This window comes from Seriola aureovittata, chromosome 14 (genome assembly GCF_021018895.1).
Source record: "Seriola aureovittata isolate HTS-2021-v1 ecotype China chromosome 14, ASM2101889v1, whole genome shotgun sequence".
Taxonomy (NCBI): Eukaryota; Metazoa; Chordata; class Actinopteri; order Carangiformes; family Carangidae; genus Seriola; species Seriola aureovittata.
This window is the reverse complement of record NC_079377.1, coordinates 2,684,191-2,701,134: the sequence shown is the minus strand read 5'-3', so window position 1 is coordinate 2,701,134 and position 16,944 is coordinate 2,684,191. Positions and strand designations below refer to the sequence as shown.

The 16,944-nt window shown below is 41.3% G+C and overlaps 1 protein-coding gene across 1 annotated transcript; it reads right to left on the bottom strand.

Moving 5' to 3' along the window:
- Nucleotides 1–1,192: 1,192 nt before the first annotated feature.
- On the bottom strand, nucleotides 1,193–12,995 carry hells (helicase, lymphoid specific). The gene is made up of 23 exons (XM_056396363.1): nucleotides 12,565–12,995; nucleotides 11,965–12,062; nucleotides 11,629–11,747; nucleotides 10,609–10,731; nucleotides 10,457–10,498; nucleotides 10,339–10,372; nucleotides 10,190–10,248; nucleotides 10,060–10,101; nucleotides 9,718–9,945; nucleotides 8,914–9,096; nucleotides 8,580–8,723; nucleotides 7,609–7,805; nucleotides 6,775–6,868; nucleotides 6,398–6,559; nucleotides 5,886–6,025; nucleotides 5,616–5,760; nucleotides 5,333–5,416; nucleotides 4,794–4,913; nucleotides 3,388–3,504; nucleotides 3,119–3,278; nucleotides 2,898–2,994; nucleotides 2,729–2,805; nucleotides 1,193–1,929 (listed from the first exon to the last, which is right to left on the bottom strand). Exons 1-23 carry the CDS (start codon nucleotides 12,570–12,572, stop codon nucleotides 1,841–1,843), a joined length of 2,562 nt encoding a protein of 853 aa, XP_056252338.1. The 5' UTR covers nucleotides 12,573–12,995; the 3' UTR covers nucleotides 1,193–1,840.
- Between the last annotated feature and the right edge of the window lie 3,949 nt (nucleotides 12,996–16,944).

Genomic DNA, 16,944 nt, shown 5'->3' with positions numbered 1-16,944 from the left:
AGGGTGCAAGTATATACAGCTGCAGCTCAAAAAATTTGAATATCATGGAAAAGTTTTTTTTTTTTCTTAATTCAATTCAAAAAGTGAAACATTCATATATTGTAGATTCATTAAACATAGAGTGAAATATTTCAAGCCTTTTTGGTTTTAATTTCGATGATTATGGCTCATGAAAATTAAAAATCCAGTATCTCAAAATATTAGAATATTTTTGAGTTTGGTTAAATTTCCATTCATACAGTGTAAATATCTCTCTCGGTCTAGTTCAGTACTCGCAAACACAATCATGGGGAGGACTGCTGACATGACAGCTGTCCAGAAGACGATCCTCGAGCCACAGAAGGTGCTCGCTGAAGGAGCTGGCTGATCGCAGAGTGCTGTATCCAGGCATATTCATGGAAAGTTTACTGGGAGGGAAAAGTGATCGCCTCCATGCCACGCCGCGTTGATGCAATCATTTGTGCTAGGAGTGCTAAGGAAGACTAAGAAGGCTAAGGAGTGAAATATTGAGTGCATAAATAAACATACTTTTCAGAACTTGAACATTTCTGTATTGTAAATCCTTTTTTGTTTGATCTTAGGAAATATTCTAATATTCTGAGATGCTAGACTTTTGATTTTCATGAGCTTTTAAGTCATAATCATAGAAAGTAAAACAAGAAAAGGCTTGAAATACTTCACGCTACATATAATGAATATAGAATATATGAAAGCTTCACTTTTTGAATTGAATGATTTAAAAAAAGAACTTTTATATTATTCAAGTTTTTTGAGCTGCACCTGTATGTATTACATGACAAATTACATTACAACTACATACAGCTAAAATTAGATATATTCTCTACAGACGTTGCACACATTATGTCAGACTCATTTTCAAATGGACGCACTCTGAGGAACATTTAGGGAGAAAATATTTTATATCTGGAACAATTAGTGTGGACAAAGAAGAGGAAGAAAAAACATATCTGCATCACAGAACCAATGCAATTTAAAGTGCACTGGCACATTTCTACTCCGTGTAAATCAGAACCCGCCAGGATTTGTTGATATCTGATCCAGGACAACTACTAACAATTACTTTTTATTATCTGTCAGTTACTTTTTAGACTTTATAATGATGTGCTTTTAATTATGTCCAAAAACAGTAAAATACTTTTAGTAAAGGCTGGAGAAAAAAAATAAGAGGAACTTATGAAATCATACTTTATTTATATAAAAAGACATGACAGAACATGTATGCTTGAATGGCATGAAAGTGCTTCGATTACAACATTGTTAAAGACAAATAAAGATCTGTTTTGAATGGCCACATAAAAATCAAAGGGTCTAATCTGACTAGATCCATGTGAAAGAGTCAGAGGAGAGTAAATGAGGCCAGGAGAAGACGTCTCTCTTACCAAAAAATAATCATCTGTGTGAATGTAGGAGTCGGGTCCTATGATCGTCTTAATGCCACTGACAGGGAGAAAACTCTTTTCTGTATCTTTCAGTATGGAAAAGATTCAATCCCAATGACAGCCTTCAATAACCACAGTGTAAGTCAAATATGAAGACGGTCCAGCGTTTCAACGCCAGTCACTTACAGAATGCTCAACACCAAAACAGTACAACACAAAAAGCTTATTAAACAATACTATGAAGCCAGTTAACGTAAAAGACAAAACAAAAAAACTATTCAAAGTCTACAAACAGTAGTTTCAGGATATTTTCTTTTTCAGTCTCTACCACAGGTGTCAGCAGCTGTGAGTCGTATGATGCAGCTTTAGCTTTTTTTTTTTTTTTTTTCCTTTCTGAAAGACTCTGGTCAGAAGTTCACATCTGAATATTTCAAGTGTTCTCAGGTCAGCATGATCTCCGACGACTCTCTGACATCGACCACTCTGAAGACTCCCACCTTCTCCTTCTTCACACGCGCCTTCTCTTTGTCTGAAAATACAAAAGATGCCAAAACATAATGAGTGGGATTTAAAAATCACTTCTAAAACCGACTGGCAGGTTAAAGACTTTAAGAGGAGTGATATGGTCCATTTTCTTGCTATTTAAAAAGGCCATTGCAGTCGTCTAATGGGGGGTTGAAGGTGTGTATGTAAGGATGTGAAGAGAACGGATGCTTCGGCACCAAGCCAGGAAGTACCGTCACCAACAGAGACAAAACACCTATCTGATCAGTAGGAGTTAAACCACTTCAAGGCTGTGCTGCAGTGTATCAGTACACTGTGCTCAACCGTGTCGAAGGCTGCAGACAAATCTAACAATGAGCACAGAGCGTTCACCTGTGTCCGCAGTCCTTAAAAGATTATTTATTACCCTAATAAGCAGAATCATGATGCGTTACCTTTCAGGACTTTTAGGAGTTGTGTTTTTCAGAATTTACACAATAAAAGATGATTTAGAGACTAGTCTGTATTTGTTTGCAACAGGGGACAGCAGAATCCAGCTCCACAGTGGAAGTGATACATGGTTGATGTCCTCCCTTTCAACAGAGATTTTCTGACTCAACTGAACACAGCTGTTGCATCCAGATGTGGGGATTAGAGGTGGCATGTCGTCAGTACTAGCAACTGAAGTCCACTGAAGATCCACGACTGAAAAATTTCAGCTGGCTCAGGAAGTAAGGTGGCCACTTAGCTAAGCTAAAAACAATACTAGTGGTAGGTAACGTCACGTGTTGTTGTTGTTGTTGTAGCCTAAATAAACTAAACTGCAGAGGTGTGTGTCTCCTCACCCAGTAAGTCGCTGCGATCCAGCAAAATCTCCAGGTCCTTGTCACTGATCACCTTACCCTTCGATGCTTTCACCTGCCTGAGTGAGACAAAAGTTGACAGCCAGATGTTACTCTCCTCTCACTGTGTGTTGTTTAAAGACACTTGTTGGAGTGGAGGATCATGTCTTACTTCTCTGGGCCATTGGCTTTGAGCAGGTCCATCAGCTCATCCAGATCAACGCGGCTTTTACCTTGGTTCAGCTCGGCCCTTTTGCCTTTGAACTTATCTGTGGAGGAAAGCAACAAAAGGAAAGAGAACGATCATCAGAAGAGGACGCTTGGAAAATATTCTGCAGAGCATGAGATGGGGGTGCGTTGTGCAGGTTCTCCCATTAAAGTGCATCTACTCACTCCTGTGAATGATCATCTGCTCCAGCTTCCTCTTGGCTGACGCCCTCTCCAAGGTCTTCTCATCAATGGTGTTGGCTGTGACCAGGCGGTACACCACGACTGGTTTGGTCTGACCGATGCGGTGACAGCGGTCCTGGGCCTGCAGGTCAGCCTGGGGGTTCTGAGAGGGGCAGGTGGCATCAGCACACACCGACTTAACACAGGAGACTGTACAGGTAACACGCGGTAACAGTGTTTATTATCGTCGATCTTTTTTAATTTGCACCCACCCAGTCGCTGTCGAAGATGATGACTGTATCAGCAGCTGTCAGGTTGATCCCAAGTCCTCCTGCTCTGGTGCTCAGCAGGAACACGAACACCTCTGGATCAGTGGAGAACTTGACTATCTGAGGGAGAAGAACAACATGATGAAGGAGAAGCAAGAATGTGTTGTAGTTCTAACAAATGAGGAAATCACACAGAAGTCTCTTTAATTGGTGTGGTAGACAGATAACAGGAAAATGGTGAACGACGACAGTGCAGTGATTCATTATCTAGTTGCCTCTGCTCGAAGTCCAAACACAACTGATCAACATTAAGAACCTCAGCAGATGCTACTGACTGTGAAAAGGTTAAAGTAAAATCTAATGGGTGAGTTGTATTCAGACTCTCAGGGAACCTGTTTGGACAGCACCGACAACAGATGAGGACGATTCCACTTGTCTCATATCGCACCCATCAATACATACTCACTGTACCTGTCTGATCAGCTCTCTCAACTTTAACACCACTTATTATCAGTGTTATTATTATTATTATTTGTGTTAATCATTTCTCTGTGGAGATACCTGGCTTGGGGATGTTCAAAAGTGACAACAGTTCCCTGAGGGCAGCAGCTTTCTTGCCTGCCACTGTGTCTTAGAGTGACACACAGGACTGGGTGAACATTATTTTTTTTTTAGATCCGATACAAGGTAATACAGGGCCGGAACCGTTCATATCGATACTGATCTTGATTTAGTACTAAAAGCGGCTTATGTATTTTCATGTAGGGAAGAGCAGTGTCATGATTTATGAGGTTTATGCATCATCAATAGAATAAATCTTAATACATTTTAATGATCACTAAATGATTTACCAAAAGTTCTCAATCATTTTAAGGATGGTAGAATTTATAGCTGCCATGTGTGAGACCTGGGTTTGACTCCCAGCTGAAGCAAGTGTGCAGCAAGTGAAGCAGAACAAAAAGAGGCTTCATTCATTCATGCAGCACTTTGTAAAAACAAAAAAAAACAAAAATAAAAAAAGTGCTCAGTGGAGGATGATGATGCTCCTTGTTCATTCAGCCATCACTGGCTCAGATAATTAGGGCGCTGTGCCGTGTGCTTATGTTCATGTTTGAGTGCACACAACATGACAACAGCAGTGGAGAAGAGTGTGCGCACTTGTGTTCACAACAATGGAACAAGTTTTACTCTGAAATGAGTCCAACATAGACTCATTTCAGAGTAATCGATCGCTGGAATCGATCTTCCAAAACGTTCATACTATCTGTTGTATTGATATTCTGCCCACCCCTCATGTCATCTCTGTCCGAATGGGCTGAATATACCCGGAGCCAATCACAGTGCACTCCAGTCTACACAACGTAAAGCATTTCTGCACCGTCATCATCAACTCATCGTTTAAAACTCACATCTTCATCTCTTTCTGTGTAGGACATTTTGCCATCGAGCCGGCTGTACTGGAAGCCCCGCAGATAGCAGTAGTCCACCAGGATATCCAAGATGGAAATCATCTGACTGAAGATCAGAACCTGGATCACAACAATCAATCACACATACATGTTAGGAAGAAACCAAAGGCTAAAAGACCCTTTACTGTAGAGTTCAGATGGATAAACGTGTCTGTGATACCACAACTGTATGTTACAGTTTGAATTTGAATAACTAAAAAAAATATAAAGCTACAACTGGATCATGAAACTCAGATTGACAGTCACTTTGTTTTAATCAAGCCAATAACTGTTGATTGATTGATTAATAATGGAAGCTGGTCTATTCAGCTCTGTGGTTATTAGTTGTACACCTGCAGGATGCTTTTACAAAATTCTGTGCGTGCATTTTCAACTGGACGTTTTTCTAATTGGTGAAAATCTGAGCGGGGCTGATACTCATATTAGTCAGTTTCAAATCTGGTGAAGTGACATGTTTGGGCACCGGTGTCCTGTCTCACCTTGTGGCCTCTTTTCTTCAGTTCAGGCAGCAGTCTGTCCAGTATGAGAAACTTCCCTGAGCTCCGCACCAGCTCCTCATCAATCTGTGCAGAGGAGAGCAGGGAGGACAAGATGTGAAGAAGTGGGTGGGGGTTGTAAACTATTCACTGGCAGCAGCTGTGAGTCTTTACTGTCACTACTCAAAAACAGTCACTTAAGTTACTACCTTTGATCTGATTGACTATAAACTGTACCACTTCTAATCACAAACAACAATACCAAGTGTAAGTGACTGTGCGTTACCTTGAACTCCTGTGTAGCGGGGTCGAGGGGGTACTCCACCAGGTAGGGGTGGTTGCAGCATCTCTTTAGCAGCATGATGATGTTCTGCAGCTTCAGGTGGATTTGAGCGTCCAGTGGGCTCTGCGCGTTCAGCACCGGACTAAGGCTGCAGGAGGCGTGTGAGCAGATACAAGTCAGACTGATACACAGCCACAGGTTGTGTCTTTCATGCAATCATGAAGGAGGATTTTGTAGAGGACATTCATCTGAATGTGTGCGGGCAGTGCTGACCTCTGCTCCACGTCCTTGCGGACACTGTCCAGGTATTTATCCAGGTCCTCCGGCGATTCTGAGTCTGGTTCTTCGTAGTTCACCACCTTTCGAGTGCGCCGCTTTGGCCTGCTGTCCGACATCAGCACAGGATCCTCTGTCTGAATAAACCAGGCGAGCAGAGAGCATCAGAAAAGCACCGATACCATCATTAATCCTCATGTCATGATACTGCTCAATAAGGCCAGGCAGGTTTATTTCTACAGCACCTTTCAATGACAAGATGATTAAAAGTGCTCTCATACATAGAAAGACGTTAGACATACTAGCAGCATTTCCTCTTGGATTTTTTTCAGCAGCATAAGCAGCCCCCCCCACCCCCAGCAGTTGAATTGAATATCGTCTAACTTTAAGGGCCGATGTGTACATTCTCTCTGCTGTCAACATGGTTTTGCTTAATGCCTCCGGCCACGGCTGTCACCTGTGCAGAGGCAGACCCTGACACCACATCTGTGAATGCAACATGGTGTTACCTTCTCCTGGCCCAGCAGCTTGGTGATGGTGTTGTTGACCACAGCGGTGTAAAAGGTCTCCTGTTTAGGCGTCAGAGGAGCGTAAACGATGATCTCCTTCTTGGGAGGAACCTCCAGGGTCACGTCTGATTTCAGCCTTCTCAGCAAGAACGGAGTCAGAATCTGAAACAACATTAAACTTTTAGGACAGGCAGGTTTGTTCACGACTTAATGAAAAAAAGTCTCTGGGAGTGTAAATGATATACAGGGAAAAACAATTGTATGGTCTAACACCAAACGAGCTACTGACAGAGTCAGAGTCAAACAGTGAGACATCATATTAAACACGTGCATTATAATTCATGCATTATATCATGGCGGTGATTTGGAGGACTGACCTGGTGCAACATGCTCAGAATGTTCTGCTCGCGCTCGGTTGCCACCACACTCTCAGCCTCCCCGAGGGTGTCGATGTCAAACCACGACTCAAAGCTGCACAGAAACAAAGAGAGGTTACACCTGAGTCATGACTGAAACCTGAACAATTAACAAGATAAAGGAAACAGAAGTGTCACATCTAATTACAGGTCTACAGTAGGTTTGTGGCTTTACTGACACTGATTTACACGAGAAGAAGAGAGAGCTGCATTTGCACGTTTGATTAGCTGTAGCTGTTATCAGCCGTCTGAATGACGTGTCAGACTGTGACGGATGGGTTTTGTCTTTGTCCAACAGACTGTGAGATGAACATCTGATTGATAGTACTGTGGCACTACCATGTAAATAGTGGGGGTCAACTGATTCGCGCCTCTGATATTCAACATTTTTACGATTATCTGAATCATTATTCTTTTTTAATCCGATTGCAGATAGAATGTATCAATTTTTGAAACTTTTCTTCTTTAGCTCTGATGCAGCGGCCTCTCTGTCTGTGGTCACCACTCATTTTAAACTCCTTAAATGAGTGTAAATCAAACATTTGCCTATAACTAGACATAGCGAGAAGTCCTGGCATTTAATGTTGTGTACAGATTTTCTATATCTGTCCATCAGTCTTATTTCCTGGTTTTCCTGTTTGTGTAGTCTGTCCATTAACTTGATCCAATAATCAATAAAAAACTAAATATGGATGAGATGATGATGAGTTGTTTAAATGAAACTTTTCTGAGAGTTCTAAAGTCTGCAGTCTGTCTGTAAGCTGAGCAGCTGCAGCAGAACTGATCACAAATCACCTCTTGAGGTCATCAAAGACCTCTGGCAGGAGGAAGTTGAGGAGGGACCAGAGCTCAGCCAGGTTGTTCTGCAGTGGTGTGCCCGTCAGCAGCAGCTTGTTGTCGGTGGGAAGCATCTTCAGCTCCCGCACCAGGCGACAGTTGAGGTTTTTGATGCGGTGACCTTCGTCCACGATCAGATACTTCCAGTGGAAATTCTGCAGCAGACAACAGACGCAGCTTCTTATACACTCATGACAACAAATACACACCCGAAAAGATGAACTAAAAATTTTGAGAGAACAAACATCTGACTTTTGTTGTAAATCATTGGCTTTACCATAAAAACATTTTAAAAATCAATAAATGTTAAAAGAACTGAAAATGTTGAGAAATGCACTTTTTGCTTTGCTTTTTTTTCCAGCCATATCCAGTTTCAAAAGGCAAAGCCAATAATGTACAACAAAAGTCAAAGGTCTAAACTCTCAAATGGTTTTTATTCCATGTTTCTATCTGCTTCAGGTTTTAGGAGCTTGTGTTCAAGCAATGCTTAGGTACCAGAACATTTTTTTAGAGGGCACTGTAGAGCTTAATGGGTTAATTGTAAGTATGATGATTTCTGTGTTCACCTCGGCCTCAGAGCTCGAATCTGAAACAGAAACTGAACTGTTTCCTGATCAACGCCAACTGAAAACGTCCTCCACTTTCACCTGCTGTCTTGATAAATTCTGTGTAAATGTACATTTCCACAGCACCATTATATCATCCTCATCATATATCATATCACCCAAAGTCACACGCTTTCAGATTTTACTGAGAGTGGCACAAAGAGTTAAAATAATGTATGATGATTTACATTTTCACAACCTCTCGTTGATACAAAACTACAATTATCTGACATATATTTGTTCCCTGTGAAACCTGCATCAGTCACATTTGCGCTGCTACAATAACTGTTCACTGGTTTGATAAAGGAGGAGCAGGAATCCTACCTGGAGGAATTTTCTGTCAATCATAGCGATCTCAAAGGAGGTGACGACCACGGGATACATGCTGAGGGGCCCCTGAAGCCTGCGGCTCTGCTTCAGCAGTTTGGCCCTCTCTGGCTGGGGGCCGTGGTAAAGCAGTACAGACACCTGGGACAAACACACAAGTCTGTTAAGACCACTGAAAAATCACTTGGATGCGGTGTGACGTTAGTTTACTCAACAATAAGATGTAGAGTCAAATCTAGGATTTAACGGTTTAATGACTCTGGTCTTCGCTGCTGAAGTGTCTGTGTTTCAGGGACCGGTCAGACCTGATCTCAGTAACTCGTCCTCTCACCTCGGGTGTGAAGCGCTGGAATTCGTGAATCCAGTTGGACAGGGTGGAGAGAGGGGCGACCACCAGGAAGGGCCCCATCACTTTCTTTTCTATCATCATGGCGATGTGAGCGATGCACTGGATGGTCTTTCCCAGTCCCATCTCATCAGCCAGGATCCCGTTGATGCCGTTCTCCCACAACATCTGGAAGAACATCAGGGAAGAACACGGGTTGGTTGTTGGGAGGAGGGCTTATAATATAATTATATTGTTTTACATTTGAGTTTTTTTTTTTTTTTTTAATTATATTATTATATTTTACCGCTGAAAATATTCTGTACATTTAAACAGATATTGGATTGTTTTGGTGGGCGTTTTTTTTCTGTGTCTCAAACATTTTTTCAGCAGGCCCCGCCCACAGCAGCACATAGCTCTGCTAGTGTACTGGTGCCCCTGGCTGCTTCTCTAAACCGGCAGCGCACTGATCTGAATCTACTGCAGGTAACACACTGACTATGCATGACTACCTCACTCAACCCCACATCAAATAACCTGAACTATTCCTTTAAGGCAACGTGGGTGTCCTTAATGTGCTCAGGAAATAACATCTACAACTTCTGAGGAAAGATTATGTTACATGATCTACTAAATGGATTTTAAGGTGAGTCAGTTTTGTCGAGTGCAGTTTCCAAGGTCAAGAATGAACTCTGAAACTAGATTTCACATTTCATCTGTAAATCTGTAAAGTCAACTAACTGGAAAACGAACAAATGAATGAATAAATAATCAGGTTCCACGATCCCTTGTTGGTCAAGCCCGACTCACCCTCAGCCACTCGATGCCTTCAATCTGGTACCACCTCATGACCCCTCCAGTGACGAGCTGTGGCTGATGGATGGGGACCGGCTCGCCGTTCACCTTCCTCTGAGGATCCAGCAGCTGCTTGGCGTTGTCTCGCACCGTCTGCGACAGACGGTTCTTGATGTCTTGGTTGGAATCGCTCATCTTCTCGATATCGTCAGCTTCTAGTTTTTTCTGGGCCGGCCCCTCGTCCTAATATCAGATGGTTGATATTTAGATGTATGTTTGAACTCACCCCCCCCCCCCCTTTCTGGATTACTAAAATGTATTGACATCTCATGTACCCAGAAAAAAATAATGCCTTACCCCTTCCTCCACTTTTGCTTTCTTAGCTTGCAACATGATATCCTGGAAGACAAAATCAAGCAGAACCAGTATGAGCCCACTAGGAAACGGCAAATGTAGAGAATGGACAAAAAGTCAAATCAGATCTTACTTCTTTTGACATGACATCTGATATTTTGTAGTCATCATCCCTCTTCCTCTTCTTTTTATCTAGTTCAACAGGAAACAGTCAATTACATCACACACTGAAAATACGTCATTCTGTGTTTAATAAAAGATCAAATGTCAGGATGTACTCACCTTTTTCAGGTTCTGCAGTTTTGGTGCCCTGCGTCTGAAAGACAAACAGCTTTCTATCAATGACTTAAAGTTATGCTAATGCTTAGCTCAGGTGTTTGTTCAGTAAAACGCTCCTCACCTTCTTGGGCTTCTTCACCAGTCTCTGCTTCCTGAGTTTTTCCTGAAATGTTTGAACAGAAAACAGAGTGTGAGCATTTGCAGGCAGCAAGTACAAACACATTTTGACATGTGGCGTTCACACAAACAGAAACACACACGCTCTCACACTACCTCATTCTGTTGTTGCTCCATTTTAGTCAGCAGGAATTTGGAGTAGATGTTGCTCTTCTGGAGCAGATGCTGCAGCCTCTTAAAGCGCATGTCGTGAGAATCCCTCTGCCACGATTCTTGGGCCTTAACGTGAACACGTTTCAGACAGACCACAGGGTTAGACAACATCGCTTTTTGCCCCTATAACAAAATCTCACATTTTTTCAATACTTAAACCTACAATATGCAACTTTTTTCTGATATTTTTTAGTTGAAATTTGCTCACATTTCAACATTTCTTCATGTGCTGATGTTCTGTAAAAGGCTGCAGTGGCCCAGACTCATTGAACAGCCTGGCAACAGTGCAGACATATTCCCTTGTGAAGTTTTTGAGTGAGCCTCGCTCTTGTAACCAATCAGAGTAGGCCAAAGTCAGAGGCGAGACCTCACTGCTGTCAATCAGTAGATGAGCTTCTGGTCTACCACTCCTCACGCACCGAGGCTTCAAGCGAGTATTAGCTGTTGGAACACGTCGCTATGGCTAAGCTCCTGGGTCCGGTTGCACAGCACACCTTAAGTTTTCTACTTAAGTATGACACTTAAGTAACTCCCTCAGCTAAAGAGAGATTAAACCTTAAGGGTGTTGAACAGAAACTCTTAAAAAGGTTGATTTTCTTCATCTATTGCCATATACTTGGTCATGCTGCAGTTAAGATAGAGAGGTACCTTTGGTTGCTTTTGTGTGACAGTTTAACTGACTTTAAGTGATTCCTTATTTATAAGACTAAGATAAGGAGAAAACGTTAAATACTTAAGTGAACATTTTAAGGAAACCTTAAGTCAGACTTTAAGGAAAATCTTAACTTAAGGTGATTTGTGAAACCACTCCCTGATTGCTGCATTAGCTGAGACAGTGAAGAAGATGAGGATGTAGGTGAGTGGCTGGGCATAGCTTAATGTAGCAGGGAGAGGGAGGGGTGGGAGGAGTGGGGTGGTCCCAGGCCTAGACATGAAAAAAAAAAAAAAGAAACAGAAACAGACCTGTTCCATCATCTCCTTCTCTTTCCTCTTGCCTTCCATCATCAGCTGCTTCTCTTCTTCCTCCATTTCTTTTGTGATAACCACCTCAGAAGTCACATTCTCAGATTTCACACTGACATCTTCAAAGAAACAACAGTGATAGTCAAGATGGTGGCTGGTCCCACACCCCCACGTAGAAACAGTTTCACTTCTTTTCAAACTTGATCAACTTTCAGAAAATTAATGCAGATTAAAAACACAACAGCAACTCTTCATGAATCAAACTTAAATTAGCTGAAGCGAATTGGCCAGTGAGCTCCTCTTGGGGTCACAGGTTAGGAGTCCTTTGTCACTGACCTTTGGCAGCTTCAGTCTCCATGGCGGTGCCCAGAGGCTCCTCTGGTTCATCTGGTTTGGGGCAGTGAGGGGAGGCACTGCGACGTCCTTCCTTCACACTGTCAGCATGAGGAGGAACACAATGAAATCCAGAAGGTGAATATTTCCTGCTGGTTTGACATGGGCAGGAGAACGTGCACTCACATGTTTGACATCTTTTAAATCTGCAAAGCATTCCAGCTCTAAAAGGAACAGTGGAGGAGTTACACTTGCATTTACAACACACACGGAGTGTGCAGTATATATAGACATTATAGTGTATATTTTAACATGTAGTGTGAAATATATAAATAGGTAAATAAATGATTTCAGTATTTACGCGCCAGACTTTCTAACAAAGCAAAGAAGGCTTTCAGCATTCATAATTTCATGTTTTTTTTCATTTTCATGAAATTAAATGAACAGTGTGTAAATAAAACATGAACAATGTAAATAAAGACATGAATCCTTCCTACATATAGTGGTTCATTCTTTAACACGAGTTCTCGCACGTTGTTACATTGACAAACATGTTGTGATGTTGTATAACATGCAATTTACAAACACGATTATTTCACTCACCTGCTCATTGTTTCTATCAGAGAACCAGATGATAGTGCTAATGTAGTTAATTGAAGGTTTAGATGTTACAAAAAGAAAAGTTATTCTTACTCAACACAATAACGACTTATTGCGAGTTACACCGGCGAGTTATTCAAGCAGTTACAAAGCTAAATTTGCGAAGCAATCTGTGTCCAAGCCGGCGAGCAAACACACGATGATATAAAGATAGTTTCTGCACGTGCAGGACCGTAGTTATCCCAATATGCTTTCAAATATAGCACTTTATCTATAACTATGCAGTTATGTAAAGTCAGACTGATCTGAACTCGCCGTTTGAGTTCCGCAGTGGGTCCCAGTCTTCAGCTGAGGGAAGCTTCGACTAACAACAAGTGTACGTCCGGACCAACGTCTTTCAAAATAAAACTGCTCAGTCCGACGTTACGCTCGAGAGCTGCTTGGAGAGGTCGTTCGTATGTCTTATTTTGAAATCAGTGTCAGTTTTCTTTCCGCCATTTTCAACATAAACTCGTCTGGCATGACACAGCTGGGAATTTTATCGTGGGCGTGGCTACTCAATTTCGCGCCAGTTCAGACGACACCACTGCTCGTAAATACGGGTGTTTTTGATTTAAGAGGTAAAATACTGCAGTAATTTAGAGGTAAATACGAACATCAGAATTAACATAACAACTATTTATTCATTAAAAATGAAGTCAAAGGCTTATTTACATACTACAGACCATTTCTTGTACATACTTAACAATTTAAAACCACAGCCACCCCTCTGAAAGCACCTAAATACTACACCCAATCTGATATTTCCCGCGAATCTAAGCAGCAGGAAATGGTTTATCTATGTTTGTATATAGAGGGTTAATAAATACAGAGGGATGATAAAGTCAATATAAATTCCTATCTTGTTTTTTACATGTTTGTCCTTTTTTCCATGAGTTAGAAAAGAGCTGCAAACAACAAGTTTACTGATAAATACTTTGTTGGAATGGCCTGCATGTTAATTTTACAGACAAAAAAAAAAAAAAAATCTGTAATGGCCCCTTTTAAAGCCAATGTTATGCCTGATTGAATAAACGAATCAACAAGTAAACACATGCACCTATGGTAGTTGTTAGGATTTATAAAGTCTGCACAATCTGAAGCTTCTTTTCTCAACAGACAGTAATGTTGTCTGAAGATTTCTCCGTGCGGTCTTGTCCATCTCATGGTGGTAATGCTGTCCTTGCAACTTTCTCCATCTGGGGGATCAGCCAATTCACTGAGGTGCTGTTCTTCCTGTCTTGTCTTTTGTTAACAGTGGGAAAGACCACCTGCTGCCGATACAGCCGCCACAACAATATACAATTCAATGTACAATTAATGGAACACATATCAAACTCTGTATTTTTTACCCTCAAAATATTCATAGACATTCTCCACCTTCACTTATTGACAGGACATGGGATTACTATAATTAGATTTAACTTTACATACAAATAAACAAACAGACAAACAAACGAACGAATGAATAAATAAATTTATTTTAAAACTTAAACTTGCACTTGAGCAATCTGCTGGCTCCTGTTGGCTCCTTGGCACCATCTCTAATATAGAGAAGAGAGTGAATTGCCCAGTGATATAACAACTTTAAGAGTTATCAATAAGTTCTTTATTGAAAACATCCTTTTACTACAGAGCCCCCAAATCATGGGCTGTAATGACTCACCACTTCAGCCGCCTGTGGGGTGTGAATTTTAGGTCCATACCAATGGTGTCCTCCACCTCTGCCGCTGTCCTATAGAAAATCAAAGACTGACATAAAGTATAGTTAGTCTCTCTTCAGAAAGCCTACCTATCATTGCTCCATGTAGCCTTAATTTATGGAAGGGGAGCTTTCCAACCCTCCACCTGAGGCTGAATCCGGCCCAAAGGTCACATGTGCCTACTCGGTTGAGCATTTTTCTTATTACAGTATTAAGAGTTGATCCGCTGAGTGAGCACAGGTAGTTTATCTGCAAGAAATAAAATCAATCAATCATTCATTTCAGTATTCAGTATAAATGTATCTATACAGCAACGTAAAAATACCTCCATTACAAGTAAAAACTTCTGCATGAAAAATCAAACTTAAGTAGGTTGAGTACTGGCAGCAAAATGTAGTGAAAGTAAAGTAAAAGTACCGGTTTGGTCGCTCTGACTGATGTATTATTATGACATCATTAGATGGTTCTTCTTTCCCTTCTCTTTCTTTTGTTTTTTTTTTTCTCTTATTTTTGCTCACTTTGTGTCAAAATTGTCTCCTGTGTGCCTCGATTCAGTGTCGGGTTCAGAACCAGAGTCCAATTGAGGGATCAGGTGTGAGGCCCTCCCAGTCACAAACAGACAGGGCTGACAACCTGGAACCATTGCATGGGGTTGAGATCCAGAGGCCAGTTTAGGGAGCAGTTGTGAGGCCCTCCCAGGCCAAAACAGCAAGGGCAGTGGGCCTGGAGTCAGTGCCTACATGCCTCTGCCTCAGCCCCTACCTCTTTAGTCTGCCTTCTCCTGCCTCAGCCCAATCCTCTCCATTTATCTCCCCACTACCAAATTCACTTTTAAAACACCTTTAACTCTGGCGCTGAGCTTCTGTGTCAGCTCCTGAGTCCAGATATTGAAAACTAACATTAAATACTGTATGTTACAGACACACCACAGCTGTTCAGAGTAGTTCCACTATAACCATCAGCCAGCGCAACTTTGTCAACTCACTGCACACACAACTCCTGCATGTGTCACAGCCAATATAAAAACCAGTTCTAAAAGCAGATTAAATGTAGAGTTCTTAAAAGCGAGCTAATGACACACATACCGTCCCTTCACATTGCAGTCAGCCATATAGCCCTGTAACACAACACTAATGGTCCAAATGAAATCTCTTCTTCAGCACATTGGTCCTTACCCTTTAGAAGTTACATACAGGATTTCAGAAAAGTCCAGCAAAACCTACTTTCCAGAGCAGGTCAAAATTAAGCAGCATCACAGTATTTTCATTTACCTTTTGTTACCTTCCGTGTTCTTCTTGTCTCGCCTGGTTTGTTGGGTTTTTTACGCTTGGAAGAAATATTTTGATTGATCCGACAAGATGACACTTGACTGTGTCACAGAAGTTTTGTGTCTACCTGCTGCAGGAATTAACCAATCTGATCTGCAAGACTAAAATCAATTAATAAAAGCTTTATCATGACAGTTAGTACATGATTGTCATAACAAAAATAACAACAAAACAAAACAACAAAAAAAAAGCGTATTCCTTCAAACAATGGAAATTCTTCCATGTGTTGGGATGAAAAAGGAAGAAAAAGTTCACTAAGGTGGAGAAACGCAAAAAATGCAGCTTGTGGTTTTCCTGGAACTCAGCAAACTTGGGGTTTTAAAGCTGCACCTCTTACAACTCAAACTATACAGGTCCTAATATGACTGTTTGAGGTATTACAGAAACCCTCGAAATAGGTGAATTAAAATAAACCATAGACAAGGACTCCTTTAGCACATGGAGATTCTGAGAATTTCACCCAATGCAAGTTTATTTGCAACATGGCATGGATACAAACAAACTCTGATCTGTCCTCCACTCCCTTCTAGAGCCTTACCAGGTCGTGATGACCCAGCCAAGGTGTTGTTGTTACTAAACTGAGAGGTTTGGCGTCGTAGTATATTTCTCAAAATGTCACTCATGTGGTGCACTTAAGGTATCTCAGTAGAAATTCTTGTTTATTATATAACTAAGTGTTAACAAATTCAAACCAACTTAAAATGACTGTTGGTAGGCACATTGTTCAGTCATCACCAGAAGACCTGCCCGCCCTCTGCAGGATATGAAACCCCCATATGTCACATATGCTTAGTTATCAACTGGCAACTAGTTATCATTTTGGAACTTACACATGCACAAGTGCTTTTTCTTTTTTTTCTATACAGAATATATATGAGTTAGTATTATGGTTGTTATCATATTCCTATCTCCATACCAGCAAACTAAGGATATCAGAGTGTGAGAGTGTCCGGATGCACATTGCCTGCCAATGTCCAGCTGTGATCTAAGAACTCAGATTAACTGTCTCTCCCAGTATAGTTGGGTTTCTACGTAGTTTCCTGTTTCCCCCAAAGGTTTTTTTATGTCTTACACACTCACAGGCCCTTTCCTCAGCTAGGCTGGTTGGAGTCATCTAAAAATGTCTACGATATGACGCATATAGAATGAGGTTATAAAGTTGCCATTGATACAGAATACAATGAACATCAGACTACATGTATAATTATGAAACAGAAACCATTTATATCTACAACCAATGCATTTTTCCCCAAATGAATCCCCCCCCCCCCAGAACCACTTCATGTGGAGAGGTTACTAGCACTTAAGATGCA